At 42.4% G+C, this 15,571-nt stretch overlaps 1 protein-coding gene across 1 annotated transcript in view; it reads right to left on the bottom strand.

Annotated features, from left to right (window-relative positions):
- The window catches only part of flt1 (fms related receptor tyrosine kinase 1), a 65,816-nt gene extending 52,679 nt beyond the window's left edge, over nt 1-13,137 (bottom strand). Inside the window, exons 1-4 of the mRNA XM_080417300.1 lie at nt 12,804-13,137; nt 9,189-9,285; nt 7,902-8,113; nt 5,770-5,894 (exon numbers count right to left, since the gene is read on the bottom strand). Coding sequence (XP_080273426.1) covers nt 5,770-5,894; nt 7,902-8,113; nt 9,189-9,285; nt 12,804-12,870 — 501 coding nt within the window. The 5' untranslated portion in view covers nt 12,871-13,137. The remainder of the gene's footprint in view (nt 1-5,769; nt 5,895-7,901; nt 8,114-9,188; nt 9,286-12,803) is intronic.
- Between the last annotated feature and the right edge of the window lie 2,434 nt (nt 13,138-15,571).

Below are 15,571 nucleotides of genomic sequence, written 5' to 3' on the forward strand. Positions count from 1 at the left end.
AGCATCACTCTCTGCTTATATCCATTCATGCTGAACACATTCATTAGCTGAACTTTGCTCATTAAAATAGTTAACAGCACTGTTGACAAGTGAATAATGATGCCGTAGCCGATGAATAATTCACCAGAGGTGGTAAAGACCAAGACCACTGATGACATTTTTTAACCCTTCGTTCTTTTTTTTTAATACATTTTTATCCCACGATTTTGTAACCCTATTTTTTACACCCAGTGCCAATTGGCTATGTAATCCTGGGCACTACCTTCCCTCTGCCAACCTAGGGAGGCCAGGGCCGAGCTCATGCCTCCTTCAATGCATGAGAGCCTACTGACCTTCTTATCACCTGACAGGGGAGAGTTTCCCTGGTAGGACGTAGCGCGTGGAAGGAACACGTTATTCCAACCAGTTCCTTTCCCCTCCATCAGGCGCCCCAGCTGGCCAGGGGGAGGCAGTATAGTGACCAGGATTACTGCATGTTTTTGTGAGGGTATCTACCCTAGGGAACAGGGGGAGAACATGCAAACTCCACACAGAAAGGCCCTTTCGCCAACCCCACATAGGGTATGGGCACTGATGACGCGGAGGAGAGAACACGCCCCCAGCGCCCACAGCGTCCCCTGCGGGAATTGAACCCAGGACCTTCTAGCTGTGAGGCGACAGCGCTACCGACTGCGCCACTGTGCCCCCTTAACCCTTCATTCTTAATTTCTTACAATATCTGTCACAGGATGAGCCTATGTTCAGTGACTAGCCGAGACTTACTCACATTAAAGATGCACGCTACAGCAACTCGACAGAGAAAAACGGATCAAAACATTGTACAGGATACATAGGGGGATTTAAGAAATTCATTTCTAAATACTTTATAAGGGGGGACAACTTCATGTCGTCGTCGTCCCCCATGATCTGCACCATGGGCAACGTGAAATGGCTCCCAGAGTGAGGTTGCGAAGTAAAACTTTCAGTAGGCACGTCCTACCCCTTTAACCCCTTTTTACCCTTAATATATGGTCACCCTACTCTCGCCACCTCTCTCTTTACCCATCTCACTGAGGGCCTCCATCGATCTCTTTCCAACCTGGAAACTGATGAGTGGAGGTGAGTGGAGGTGAGTGGAGAAAAGATGAGGAGCTAAGGAGGTGGTAGAAGTCAGGATGTAAGAAACGTGACTCCAGTCCATCTCCTCGCATCCTGTTACTACAGGATACGGACACTTTGACTGGACAAACCCCCCTCCCCATCCCCAGGTCACAACCCCCCCACCACCGCCATCTTCCCCCACCCCCGGATCTCTTGGACATCCCGGTCACTTTCGCATCCTACGCAAGCGAGGAGGGCCTCTCCTGGGTATTGTCTCTAGTGAGAAGGGTCAGATTAGAGATCCAGGCAGAGTGCAAGATCCTTCCAGGAAAAAAACACTCCAGAGTGTGTGAGTGGATTCCTGGTTCAGAAACCCAGGCCCAGTGGAGGTGGGTGGGAGTTGAAGGAAGAAGAGGAGTATTTTTAGAATAATTACCTTTGTGGCTCCAGGATTTTGAGGATATGGGAGTAGGACATAAACATTGTTTGTAAATAGAAGTACTCTTTGTGTGTGTGTGCATGTGTGTGTGCGTGTATTTGTGCGTGTATGTGTGCATGTATGTGTGCGTGCGTGTGTGCGTGCGTGCGTGCGTGCGTGTGTTTCCGTGTTCAGGTCACTGCTTTGGGGTCAGATTGATGTTACATCCTGATGAAGAGCTTATGAGACGAGAGATGATGGGTCAGTTTTGTTCGTATGTCTTTCTTTTTCCTTCCTGGAATGCGAGACCTGATGTCTTGTACTCTTGAGGATTTTCCCTAACATTCATTCATCATTGTCTAATCCTATTTTATTCATATGTTGTGTATGTACTTCCTACGTAACCCCACCAAAGGGGAAGATAATACGATTCCCAAAAAGGTACCATTATGCATTAGAATAATATGTATTTGTATAAAACCTTTCTTGGTTTTACAATAAAAATAAAAATATTAGAGCATCTATATTATGAAAATTCACTTTTTCTATAAAAAATAAATTTGAAATAGTTTTTGTGGTCTGGCTATATTTCTTGAATGGGCTGTTTGATTTGCTCTTCATTATGATATGATGCCAGTATGGAGCTCCACCCACCATGACGTTTTCTGTTCAGTCATTTGTTCTGGTTGACTAAACAGATCATAAAAAGATTGCTTTCTAAGGCATTCTCTTACCCCAACATTGGTGTTTGTTTATGTTTAATGATCAAACTAACCCAGGGCAAACTGGAAGTTTTTGCGGGTGAAGTCTTTGCCACGCACATTTCTCAATGAAGGTACAGTGAAGTTTTTCTCGCGGTCAGGGACATTGTGGGGAAAACTTGACCACGTGTTTGAATAAAGCTATTCCCACAGTGTGGCAAATAACTCCCCCGACAACGCCCCCAGCATCCAGAACAGGTCATTTATCATTGCAAGGCTGAGTCAAGTGATCATGAACATTTTGTTAAGCTTCGTTTTCAAACACAACAATGCTGGCTATACATACAGACCACTGTGCAACGTGAAGCAAGTGTTAACTCTTCCTCAGGCAGAAATTCAGGCACCATATACTGACCTGCTATGTCTGTACCACAGCAAAGCCAGCAAGGCTAATGTATACACACATTAACTCTCAACTGGAAATCGGTCATTCAACAAAGTAAAATGTATTTATACTTAATCATGATCAGCACTGTTTATATCAGCCGAACTCATTTATAGTGACGATTACATTTTTGTCTCCGCCAGGAGACTATGTTTTCGTTCCCGTCCATCCGTGTGTCCGCCAAGCTAACATTGGTCAAGCTCCACGTGACACGTGACAATATGTTGAAAGGGTGTGCTCTGATTGGCTAGCGAGACGCATGACGAAATAGAGACCTATAAATAGGTGTGTCACTTATATTTATATTTTTTGAAGTGAGCCTCCATCAGCCAAGCTAACATTGGTCAAGTGACACGTGACAATATGTAATATTGACAGGATTAATGGAGAGTATCTTTTCCTCTCCGTCCGTCTCTGTATGTGTCCGTCTGAGAACACCCAACATTGGTCAAGCTTCACGTGACATCACAATATGTAATATAAATAGGTAAGACAGGATCAATCAGGAACAGTACTTTCCAGAACAAATTACCCGACCGTGCGTGTGTGTCCGTCTGAGAACACCTAACATTGGTCAAGTTTCACGTGACATCACAATATGTAATATAAATAGCTTAGACAGGATCAATCATGAACAGTACTTTCCAGTACAAACTGAGATCACAGCTGAGATCACACAATGAAACTAACTCCCATTACGCGAACCGAAGAAGCAGCAAATTTAACATTCACCTTTTAACAAAGAACTTTTTGTTTAACTAAAAGATATATCTTTTACCCTACCTTTAAGTTTTAGAAATCTTTTTTAGATTCAGCCTCAGATCTAAATGCGTAGTAACAATGGCTGTTTGATGGTTGATTTGATTGTGGTTGCTTGCCACCTCTGTATCTCATTAGTTATTGCTATAATAATATAATTGCTATGATATAGTAACATGTTCTATTTTAAGTAAGAATTAGAACATTCCCAGAAAACTATGGTTAAAGATAGGGTAAGTGATTTCCTTTGATTAAAATAGCACGGGTCTGCTGGCGGAGACTTGTGCTCCGAGGAGCACATTTTCTAGTTTTTTATGTGCTGTGGCAGAGGGCAAACATGTACAGTAGCTGCACTGGCAGACATGGTGCTTACGCCATCCCTGTTTCCTCAGGTACAAGCGTACCAGCTGCTAAAGGCATTAAGGGGACATTGGCAGCCAGGGTTTCTACTGGAGAGAGAGGGAGGGGGCTGCCACAGGCCAGGCCCTGGCCGTGAGCCAGGGGGGCAGGCCAGACCCCACGTCCTGTCTCCGGGGGTAAAAACAGTGCCAACAGGACATTGTGGGCGCCGCTCACTCGGAAATCGGTCGTAAAAGAAAAGGGGCATCTTGGACACACCGGCAAGGGCTCTTGAAGACATAAACAGACGTGACATTCACACACACACACACACACACACACACACACACACACACACACACACACACACACACACACACACACACACACACACACACACACACACACACACACACACACACACACACACACACACACAAACCTAAATTCGTATAATGCTTTATATAACAATAATCATAACACATTATAAAGCATTTTATAATGACATACGGTCAAGTATAAATGCATTATAATCTGCTTACATTGTATAAGCTTATACAGTTATAAGCACTCATACTGTAAGTACTCATAAAGCAATCACAACACAATAATGTTGTAGATTGTCAAGTATCACTTACTGGCCAGGATCATAGTGTATTATAATTCTCTAAGTTGTAACACATTATAATAATTGTATAATGCATTATAATCACTGTTATAATGCATTGATTATAAGTCACTATACTGTAAGTGGGCATTGAGTGTTTTAAGCAAAGTGGAACAAATAGCATTAAATCTATTCAACAACAACACACAAGAGTCAGACATTTCTGAAACGTCTTCAGGAATGTCATTACTTTTCTTAAAGCACGTATTGACCACTTGTCCACTTATAGTGACTTAGAATAACACTATAATGCATTATAGCAGTCATTGTAATACATGAAATTATTATAATATATTACAACTATGAGGATTATAATACGCTATGATCCAGAAACTATGAAGTATAATATTTGACTTTATGTGATTTATAAAATGGTTTATAATGTGTTATGATTATTGTTCTTATTGTTCTTATAATTATAATTATTCAGTGATATAAGCATATTATAATGCCTTATTAAGTATGTTTATAATGCATTATAAACATGGGATGCATAGGAAGTGTTACCCATACTTCTATATATATACGGTATTCACATACAGTACATGTGCCTACATGAACATGCTGACAACCACGCACGTACACATGTGAACACACGTGAACACACGTGAACGCACGCACGCGAACGCACGCACGCACGCACGCACGCACGCACGCACGCACGCACGCACGCACGCACGCACGCACGCACGCACGCACGCACGCACGCATGCACAGAGCTGCACGTTCGGAGACAACAAGCACTCTAATGCACTTTGTTGCACTTAGAAACATTCTCCACTCTCTCCCTCACTCAGCACTTCAAGCACCTAACACTCACAAACATATCCGCACACACTTTCACACATATCCGCACACTGACACAAGCAAAGTTTCGGACACACACACACACACACACACACACACACACACACACACACACACACACACACACACACACACACACACACACACACACACACACGCCACAGCAGAGCTGCTGCCAAGATACGAACAATGTTGTGAATGATCTGGAGAGGACAGTATTGTGGTGTTGTACTGTGGTGATGTGATTGCGTACATGCATACATACCGTACATGTGTGCTGAAAGGGAAACTGGCTAGTGATGATGTACTAGTCCCAGTGTCCCAGAGAGAACTGAATAGCGTACAGGACAGGTGAAGGCCAGTAATTCACTGGACAACCACATTGTACGATAAAAATGAGTGTTGAGTTGACATGAGTCAAGACTTTTTTCGGTTGAAAATGCGTCATTCATTTTTTTAAATTAGCCTTTAGTTTAACTGTGTAGGAAGTCTTTTGTTTCAAGACCTATAAAACAGCCCCCAAATATAGACACAAGTTGATGCTTGCACTAACCTTGACCAGTGTGGCTGTAACGTTAGGGTGCGTGGCCCGACAGGGGATGAGCAGAGGCTGTCGCTCCTTCATGTACAGCACAGCTGGGCTCTTACCCCGCACTTCTACAAATGGCCGCCGGCTGTCTGAAACCCAAACACTGCGGTCAGGGACACATACATTAAAATAGAGATAATTAACCATGTTGTTCACACGGCGGCCATTTTGCTCTTACGTCATACGTACCCAGAGGGCCGCCATGTGAGCAAAATGGCCACAATGTGAATAATATTTGTACGTCATTATTTCACTCATTTGGTTGTTAACTGTTTACATGTATGTGCTTGGTCAATAAGCACATACTGGTAAAAAGTATAATAATAATAATAACCTTTACTTGTATACTGTAGCAGCTTTCAAGAACAATGTCACACCCAAATTACATTAGAACAATTACAAACACACAGTCAAAGATAGTACATTCATGTATTGAGCACTTGCACACATGGGTTAGAAAACAAGTACATGTACTGTATGTACAGTATTTCTGCCAACAATAAACAAAAAATAAACACACACACACACACACACACACACACACACACACACACACACACACACACACACACACACACACACACACACACACACACACACACACACACACACACACACACACACACACACACAGAACCCCACACCCAGTCACTGAATACCCATTCAGCAAATAACTTGCCTGCAGTCAACAATAAACACACAGATTGTTTGGAGGCAATCAAACGGCCTCTCTACGTTTTCTCCGCCCAGCTCGGCTACTGTAATATTTCGGTGCCATTGAAAGGTGTGGGTGTTGCTCCCCTGCATTGTTTGTTACCGCTGGGTGTTATTCAAGGAAAGCAAATCTCTGAACATTCGAACAAAAGTACCCCAAGGACTAGTGAGGGCTGAGGGCTTCCTTCTCCTGCTTGCTTTGATTCCATATCGAGGACTGGTGGTTGGGGGTGTGGGGTGTGTGTGTGTGTGTGTGTGTGTGTGTGTGCGTGTGTGTGTGTGTGTGTGTGTGGGGGGGCTCAACAAGCCAAATACGAAGCTTAATGGATGTGGCGACCAGAGCGATTGATGACTCCCTGGGGTCCTGTTGGCCAAACAGTAGCCTGCTCTGTGACCCTGGCCACTGGCCCAGCTCAGTGCCCCGTCCGGCCCGGGCCCAGACAGTGACACCCCGAGGACAGGGAGGGGACGATGGTGCAGACACCGTGCCTCCCCTGCCCCTGGATGGCCCCATGATGCCAGCCTATCCTCCTCAGCTCTTCACGCACACACGCGCGCACACACACACACACTCACACGCACACATACACACATGCCCGCACGGGCACGCACACACACTCACACACACACTGCAACACACACATATCAAAACCACTCCAACACACCTCCCTACCACCACCTTGTACGGAGACAGCGGATAGCGACATCCCCCTCCTGCTTGGAGACACAGCATACACCCCCCCCCCCCCAACCCCAGCACAGGATGCTGCAAGCAGGGCTGAGGAGAGCAGATAAGGCTTATGCCCTGGGAAACTCTGCCCGGGCCTGAGCCTTTCAGCAGCTGGGCTATTCCTGGCCTCGAGGTAGCACGTAAACGAAAGTAAAAAGGGTTTATATATAGACGAAGAGAGGGAGGAGAGTCCAGGACTGAAAAAAATGAGGTAGAAGAGTGGGTGTGTGGGTGTAGGGGGTGAAACGTAGCCAGAGTCATCTAGAAGGATGTGTTGTTGGGACAAACAGTGTTTAGATATAATTGGCTCTCTGGCACTGGTCTGTATTTAGCACCCACCGCATCCTGTTTAACGTGAGGATATAAACAATGAGAGTATTGGGGGGGGGGGGGGGTATTCATTCAGTAGGAGTAAGGGAGAGGGAGTGAGAGATCAAGAAAAAGGCGGAGAGAGTGCGAGAGATTGTGGAAGGTAGAGAAAGGAAAAAGAAGAAATACTACGGAAAGCTATATTTAGAAATCTTAAGTTTTCTCTACGAATACTTAAGAGAACAACATCTCAGGGAATATATGATGATTCTGTAGATTCTTTTACACCTTGTCAGTCTTTCAGCAGACTGGCGGTCTCTGTCCTCTAGCAGCGGCATCTTACCTGTGACATAGACGTAGATGGAGGTTTGCCTGGAAGTGCGGTGCCGATAGCGGCAACGGAACGAGCCGGTGTGCTGAGCGAGGGCCGGGCTGACGGCCAGGCGACTGCAGTACTGCTGGCCCGTCCTGCCGCAGCGAGACTCCTCAACTACGACACTCTGGTGGTCTTTGGGTAGACCTGCAGGGAACACCCACGACAGCTCCCATCGGCCCCTGAAAGGTCAACAGACGCAATGGGCTGAAAATCTGCGTGCAAATGTCGGATTGCTTATGATACGCTGGTAAATCAGAAAACGTTGAATTCGCGTGGCATCATCTATGCTGCAAATCTTGATGAACTGTTGTCTCTGTTTAGTTTTTACAAAATAAATTTGGTTTATTGAATCGCAAAAATGTGGAAGGCACATCCAAAAGAATAAGTGATTTGTTTAGTCTCAAAAGCCTTATTCTTAGTTCACCATTATATTAGTTAAGTCTTCCTTCAAAACAGGCCTGAGAATCCATCTTTCAGGAAGCCTCGAGGGAGGTAAACTCACTTCTCCCATAGAAAGGTGATGGCATTCACTGCCTACATTTCCCGCCCTTTTCCTTTTTATACGATACTGTTTTATAGTATTTATTGATGATATTGTATTTTGGTGTTATTTATTATGCTATGATGATGAATTGAATACATAGGACCACAATGGAAACAAGTCCCCAGGACTTTTTTGTGTTCCTGTGATCCTTTTAGCCCAAATGTATGACCTTGTGCTGTTTGAATAAAGTATTCAATCAATCAATCAATCAAAAGTTTATCAATGCAACAATTAAAATAATATATGTTTGTAAATATTGTATTGGTTTCCATGTACGATATGCATCGTACACGATAATGGATGAATATGGAAATAAAAGTCAAGTGCAGAAAATTCATAGTTTATTGGTATCTGTCTTGTGTTTACTTCGATGCTATGACAACTAAATTTCTTGCGGGATCAATAAAGGTCTATCTATCTATATATTATTGTGTTAATTATGTTTATTATTAAACCTTAAAGGTAATAGTTTTTTTGTTTTTTTTTCAATCAACAGATGAATCAATTGATCAATCGATCCATGGACACATGCACTTTGACCCTGATGTCCCTATTTTGGGGCAATATAGGGTAAAATTGTGTAAATCCTCCTTTAAAAAAATAACAGATCTACAAGTTCACATTGTGATGCGACCTGATGTCTTGTGAGCTTGTAGAGTGTGTTTTTGAAAATAGGGCTCAAGTGGTTAAACAATCTACCAGACACCGACCTGCAGTTGAGTTGTAGAGTCTGATTGGCCTCCAGGACAAGCTGCCGAGCCTTCACGTCTAGAGATGGAACACTGTATTTTCCCTTTGGCTCCTTGTCTGTGGAAACAGGGGAATGGAAGGGGACACAGAGTGCAAATGAATGAATGGCAGGGAAGGAATAGCTCTACCAACCTACTGCATAGCCATGATGCTCAGTTTTACTAGACAAACACAACCGCATGTTATAAAATGAATCAGAGCTTTGAACTAATAAGTATAAGGCTCATGGGCTATCCACTGCCAAAGTCCTACCTACACTAAGTGGGTACGTGAATCTCATTTGACTGTGAGAATATCAAAATACCCCCCCCTTCAGAGCCTACATCTCACCCCCACCCACAATAGTTTGATTTCTAATGGTTTGCTATATGGTCAATGGTCAAAAGTCTCATCTTGCCAGAAAAAGTTCTGAAGAAATGCTAATGCACCCCCTGATTAATACTTACAGTTGTAACATACAATAATATTCCTTTATAAGTGATGTCAACGTGTGATTCACACAACCCAAACAATATGGCCGTCCGACAACACACAGAACCAAAGTCTCAGGACCAGTTTTGGTACATCACAGTTCCACACAGAACCCCCCACCCTCACCCCCCACCCCAGTTCAGAATACCAGCGACTCCCTCTTCACATCCCCTTTCTCAAGCCACCAGGGCCACTTGTCAACCTCTGTGGAAATGCGTAAGCAGTGTCCCTCTTGTTTATCAAACGAAAGCATTGCTCTCCACTCACTGCATCTCTGAGGCTTATTAATGAGAGATAAAGACCACCGTCTGTCCACCCTTCCTTCCTCCAACTACAGGGGAAACATCATTCAGGAGAGTCCGTCCTTGAATCCTGCTCCTCCGTGTGGATCGTGCACAAATGCGTGTCTACACCAGCTCCTATCAGCAGCACATTGGAATGGCACTACTACTCTTTCACTGTAAACACTGCAAACGTTCATTTGGCTGTCATTGACTGAGTTCACCACAATACCAGCCTCTCTGGGTGAATTTATGGGCCAAGCTCCATTATTGCCATTCATTGTCGTTATTATTGTTCCCAGTAGATGTCCCATTGAGAAGATCTAGATTTACTCACACTGCTTGCACTTCCTAAACTATTTCCTTAGTTTTTTACAGACACAATGTGTGAGTAGGTGAGTCACACAGAAACAGAAAGACATGGCTCTCTCTTGCGCGCGCGCGCGCACACACACACACACACACACACACACACACACACACACACACACACACACACACACACACACACACACACACACACACACACACACACACACACACACACACACACACACACACACACACACAGGTGACAGAGAAAATAATTTGAAGAAAGGAGTATTGGCTCTTTCAGGCACTTGGAGTTTTAAACAAGCGTTTAAAGTGTTTAATTTATAAACCCTGTTCATATCTTACACAGTTGGAATCAAAACGCCTATACTGCTTTGAAAAATGATGCAAGTGAAAGATAAATGTGTCCTGTAAGTCCATATGGGCTGGGCTTCCTTGGAAGTGAAGAAAAATCTATTAAAAAAATGAAAGAGGAACTGTAGATGATGGGTATGACAGCATCTAAAACACATGAGAAAAAGAGTGACGATGCATGAATGTAGCTATACTGTATGTGGGATAAGTTTCCACTCCCATGTCTCATTTAAAAATTGTCATGAGATCAGTGATCATTTGTTTATTTCTTTCTTTCTGAGGTTATTACTGCTTTATATAGGAGTAACATGGAACAATGCCTGAAGAAAATATAGCTATGTTTGCAATCAGAATAACAGCTAATGGCCTCAACTTAATGCACAGTCATGCATCATCAGCACTTTACTTAATATTTCGTGCAATGCATACATTTCTGGCAATTGTTTTAAAAAATGTTTTAAATATAATGGAAATTAGATTGAAATAATTTATTTTTAATTAATTTGGGTCACATTTTTGGAACCTGTTCATGCAAACACTGGGACCCATATAGTAACTTAAAATAATAATAAAGAGGTGTAGGCCATGGCCTACAGATATGCCATCTTCAGCAAGAGGCTAAACAAAAAGTAATAATTGCTAAAGGATGTACACAGTCATCCATACAGTATCACTACTTGATATTTTGGATTATGAAAATAATTTCAGTGTTTTTATAGTGATAATCGGCATTAACCAGTCCACAGATATCTCCAGTCCACCCAGGCTCTGTTTTAGCAATCAATAAGCACTGATTAGCCTCAGTTCCTGAGCAATAGAATGTTTCCTTGAGCTGTACATGACCTCTTGGTCATTTTACTCATTTTATTAGAACTTCCATTTCACAAACTCATCAGGCTCAGGAAACAACGCCCTGTACGTGTCCAGTCAACCAGCGCCAAGCGCGTCCAGAGCCGTGGTTTGCCAAACAGTGTCCCGTAGGATAGGGCTTATCTCACTGAAAACACTCAGTGTTAATAGACGTTTACAAGTCCAACAACACACGCCACACGACCATGCAGATATATCTCCAAGTTCCAACAGGCCAGAAAATGTAACGTGCCAAGAGAGCACATGTCTATGGGGGGCCTAAATCGGTAACAGGATAGGTGGGCACTAAGTTCTAGGCACCTCAATGTAAAATTGGCTATTTTGTCCAAAATGTTAAAAAATATAATATTTGAAAAAAGTTCTAAAGTCATGTAAAGTATGCATGATTAGAACATGCTTAAACATTCGGCAATGAAGGTCTAATATTTCTACAATTGCTATAAATTGCTACAAAACCTGTATAGCTATCAAGTCATTTTGGGGCATAAACAAGAAGTTGACGGATACAATTAAGTCTGATAATGATGTAGCCTATGTGCATGTTCACATCATGTATAGGCCTACTTTACATTACTTAGGACTATTTTCCTTTAAAAAAAAAACACACACACATTTTGGACAAAATAGCCAATTTTACATCGAGGTGCCCAGATGTCCCAAGTGCCCACCTATCCTGTATGGAGGCCTAAATAATGCTCTTTTATGAATAAGGGATGAAGTGAGTGGTGGAATGTCATGGTGTGTTTGAAGAGAAAGGACACAAAAAGGACCGTCTGACAGCTAAAAGTTCCAACTTTTAGAACCACTTTTAGATAATTGGCAACCAGAAACCAATTGGTTGCCAATTATCAGAGCGTATTTTTTTCTCTCTCTCAATGAAGAAACCTTGAACACATCTTCTGTGGTCAAGATAATTTGATGAGTTTTTCGATTAATTGAATACACAGGACCCCAATGGAAATAAGCCATAGTGCCATCTTGGGTTTAATCCTTTTAGCATCCTTTTGTATTGATTTTTGGGCAAACTGTTAATAAAGTATTCAATCAATCAATCAATGAATCAATCAAATAAAACTCTCAAGCGTTTTATTTCGCTGTGTAACTTAAAATGAAATTCAATCACCGACAATGATCTGATCGGGTCAGTGATTGAATACACATTATCATATATTATAGGCTACAGTTCTGTATCGGTTACTTACATCATTTGCTAATAAAGTATTCAATCAATCAATCATCCAAAAAGTTGCAAGTTAGGCTACTCACCTTTTGGCTTTGCGTATAGGACACCATAGGACAATCCAGATATTATACAGAAGAAAATGAACTTCATGTTGCCTCACGACTCCTGTGTGCCGAGATTCACGGCCTGATTTACTGTCCCAGTCCAGCCCTGGCCGAGAACGTTTCAAAGATGAGAAAAGGCACACACGTTTACGTTTTAATCCTGCGTGTGAGTGCCTGTCTACCCAGTTTAGACTACAACTACAGGAGCCTTGGCACAGTACAGTTCAGCATGAGTGGCGAGGTGAGTGGAAATGGTGCGTTTCCTGAGGAGAGCTAAAGACAGCAGATCAACTGAACACTAAATACGCATGAACTCCAGTGCAACTTTTTCCCATCCAATTCGATAGTGGCACAGATTTATATACGGTTCCCACAGGCACCGGATAATGGACTTCCGTGACGTCCATTGACACACCCATGACCCATGGCGCGTACACAGGCTATCATAGTGCACCCGTAGCCATGGATCTAAGACAGTCATCTGTCACGACCGTCATGGATGAACTTCAACGTAGTGTTTGCACTTTCTCTCTGTGGTCCGTAAATCTACATTAACGTTCAGATTTAAAATATAAAGCGCTTGCCCCATGACCACAAATGTTGCAATTATGTACGGGTCTTCAGAAGTACCCGTATCTTCCGTATTGTTAAATAAAAATAAATTTAATCCGATTGGTGGCCATTTTACTCCTAGAGTTATAATGTATCAGAGTGCAATACACCTCCCAAACGATAGGGTCACATAGTTAAACACATATGTCGAAAACACGAAGACAATGGCCACCGATCGGATTAAAATGTTTTTTTTATTGAACAATATGGAAGATACAGGTGCTTTTGAGGGCGCGTACATAATTGTAACATCCGTGGCCATGTGGTAAGCACTTTATATTTGAAATATGCACGTTTATGTAGATGTAGGGGCCAAAAAGGGAGAAAGTGCAAACACTATGTTGAAGTTCATCCATGACTATCATAATATATGACGGTCATTTATCAGGGCTAGTCCACCCGTAGCTGTCTACTGTATGACGGTTAATGACGTTTTGCTATATTACCAAACAATCAATAATAATATAAATACTGAAAATCCACAGTTCGGACTTCGGGGGGTCCTGTTTGACCCACAATTAAGCTACCTTATTTACCTTATTACCTTATTCGGCCTAAGGAAGAAGTTTGTGTTAAGCAACATCATGAGGAGGGAAGATTTGTGCGTAAAGATGCACGTCGGTGCATAAATGTTGGATCTCTTGATTGTTAGACGTGATGATGAGTGCTGTGGCACGTAGGCTCAGGGGTACATGCCACATGGGGTCATAGAGAACGTATTTCCCTTATTTAAATAAGCAAAGAAAAGGGGAAGGCTACTTTTGTGGAACATAGGCTACCACTTGTACATTCCAAAGCTAAAAAAGGGGGGGAAATCATCTCACATTGTTGATTCAGATAACTCTGCATTCCTTCTTGAAATCACAGTCCATATATGTCAGACATTGTAGGCTTTTGGCTGTTTAGCACCAGAGTGAGAAATATGATTTGTTAGGTAATCATATTTCAAATGAAAAGATGCCCACAGGAATCTCAAGCTAGAAGGCATGCAAACTATTGATGGTGTCTTTTTCACAATCCATTACACAAGTCATGGAACTCTCAAAATATTAACAAATGTGGCAAAGAAACCATCAAGAACCATAACCCATTGATGACTCAATGAAGATTCTACTTGAGAAGCACACACTGATAACACAGGGACATGCTGCCACTGATAAAGTGTCTTTAATATGGATGGAAATTCCTCTCATTGTCTTAAACAATAATGTACAAACAAGTTGTATTTCAAAACCAAAATGATCATTTGAACGGCGCTTTTATTACTCCCTCAAGACAAAGAAGAGGGAGGTGATGCTAAAGATTGGCCACTGGGCTGTGATATCAGCTGTCTGAAGGCAGATGAGATAGGGGAGAATATGTCCCATTGGATAAGGGCTCTTTCACTGTAGCTCATCTACAGTGGCACTTTGCAGTCATTCAGAAAGTTTACAAAAGCATGCACATCCAAACAATAAACACCAGGTGGTCCACAGAAGAACACATATTTAAAAATATTTTTAAAACGTAAAAATTGAGAGTGCACTCACTGGATAATGCTCCCATGAACATTTACTGGATTACCACCAAGTAAGTGATAGTTTGAGCGCTTCGTCAGACATAGAATCATACAGACCTGTCAGGCGACCTGGCCAAGTAGATATTTGAAGGCGTGTCTCTATATGACACACATGTGACATATGTCCAGAGGCGTCATTTCATACAAAGACTAGAGGGTGGAAAAATGTGACTACTTAACCTATTTAAAAAATAAGAAAAATAACCGTTCTGCTATCTTTGCAATTTGAGGGGGGGGGGGGGGGGAAAGAAGATTTTCCTTTTTTTTTTGCATGATAATGACATGCCCAAAATAGGGAGGCCAGTTTTAAAGTGATTAATGAATGTATGGCTGCAGAAAGAAAACAATTGTCTATACGTATCAACCTAAAATCTGATTAATCTGCAAAAAAAACATTTAGAGGTGGAGGAAATATGAAGACCAGATTTTTTTGGATAAATGGGAAAGTTAGGGGGTGGCAATTGCCATCCACAGGACCCCCAAATAATGTCCATGCATATGACACAGTAAGAGTCTTACTTGATGGTAATTCAATAAATGTTCTGTGGAGTGTCGCTTGGGGCCCGATCTGACTGGC

This window comes from Gymnoscopelus braueri, assembly GCF_963280865.1.
Source record: "Gymnoscopelus braueri genome assembly, chromosome: 21".
Lineage (NCBI taxonomy): Eukaryota > Metazoa > Chordata > Actinopteri > Myctophiformes > Myctophidae > Gymnoscopelus > Gymnoscopelus braueri.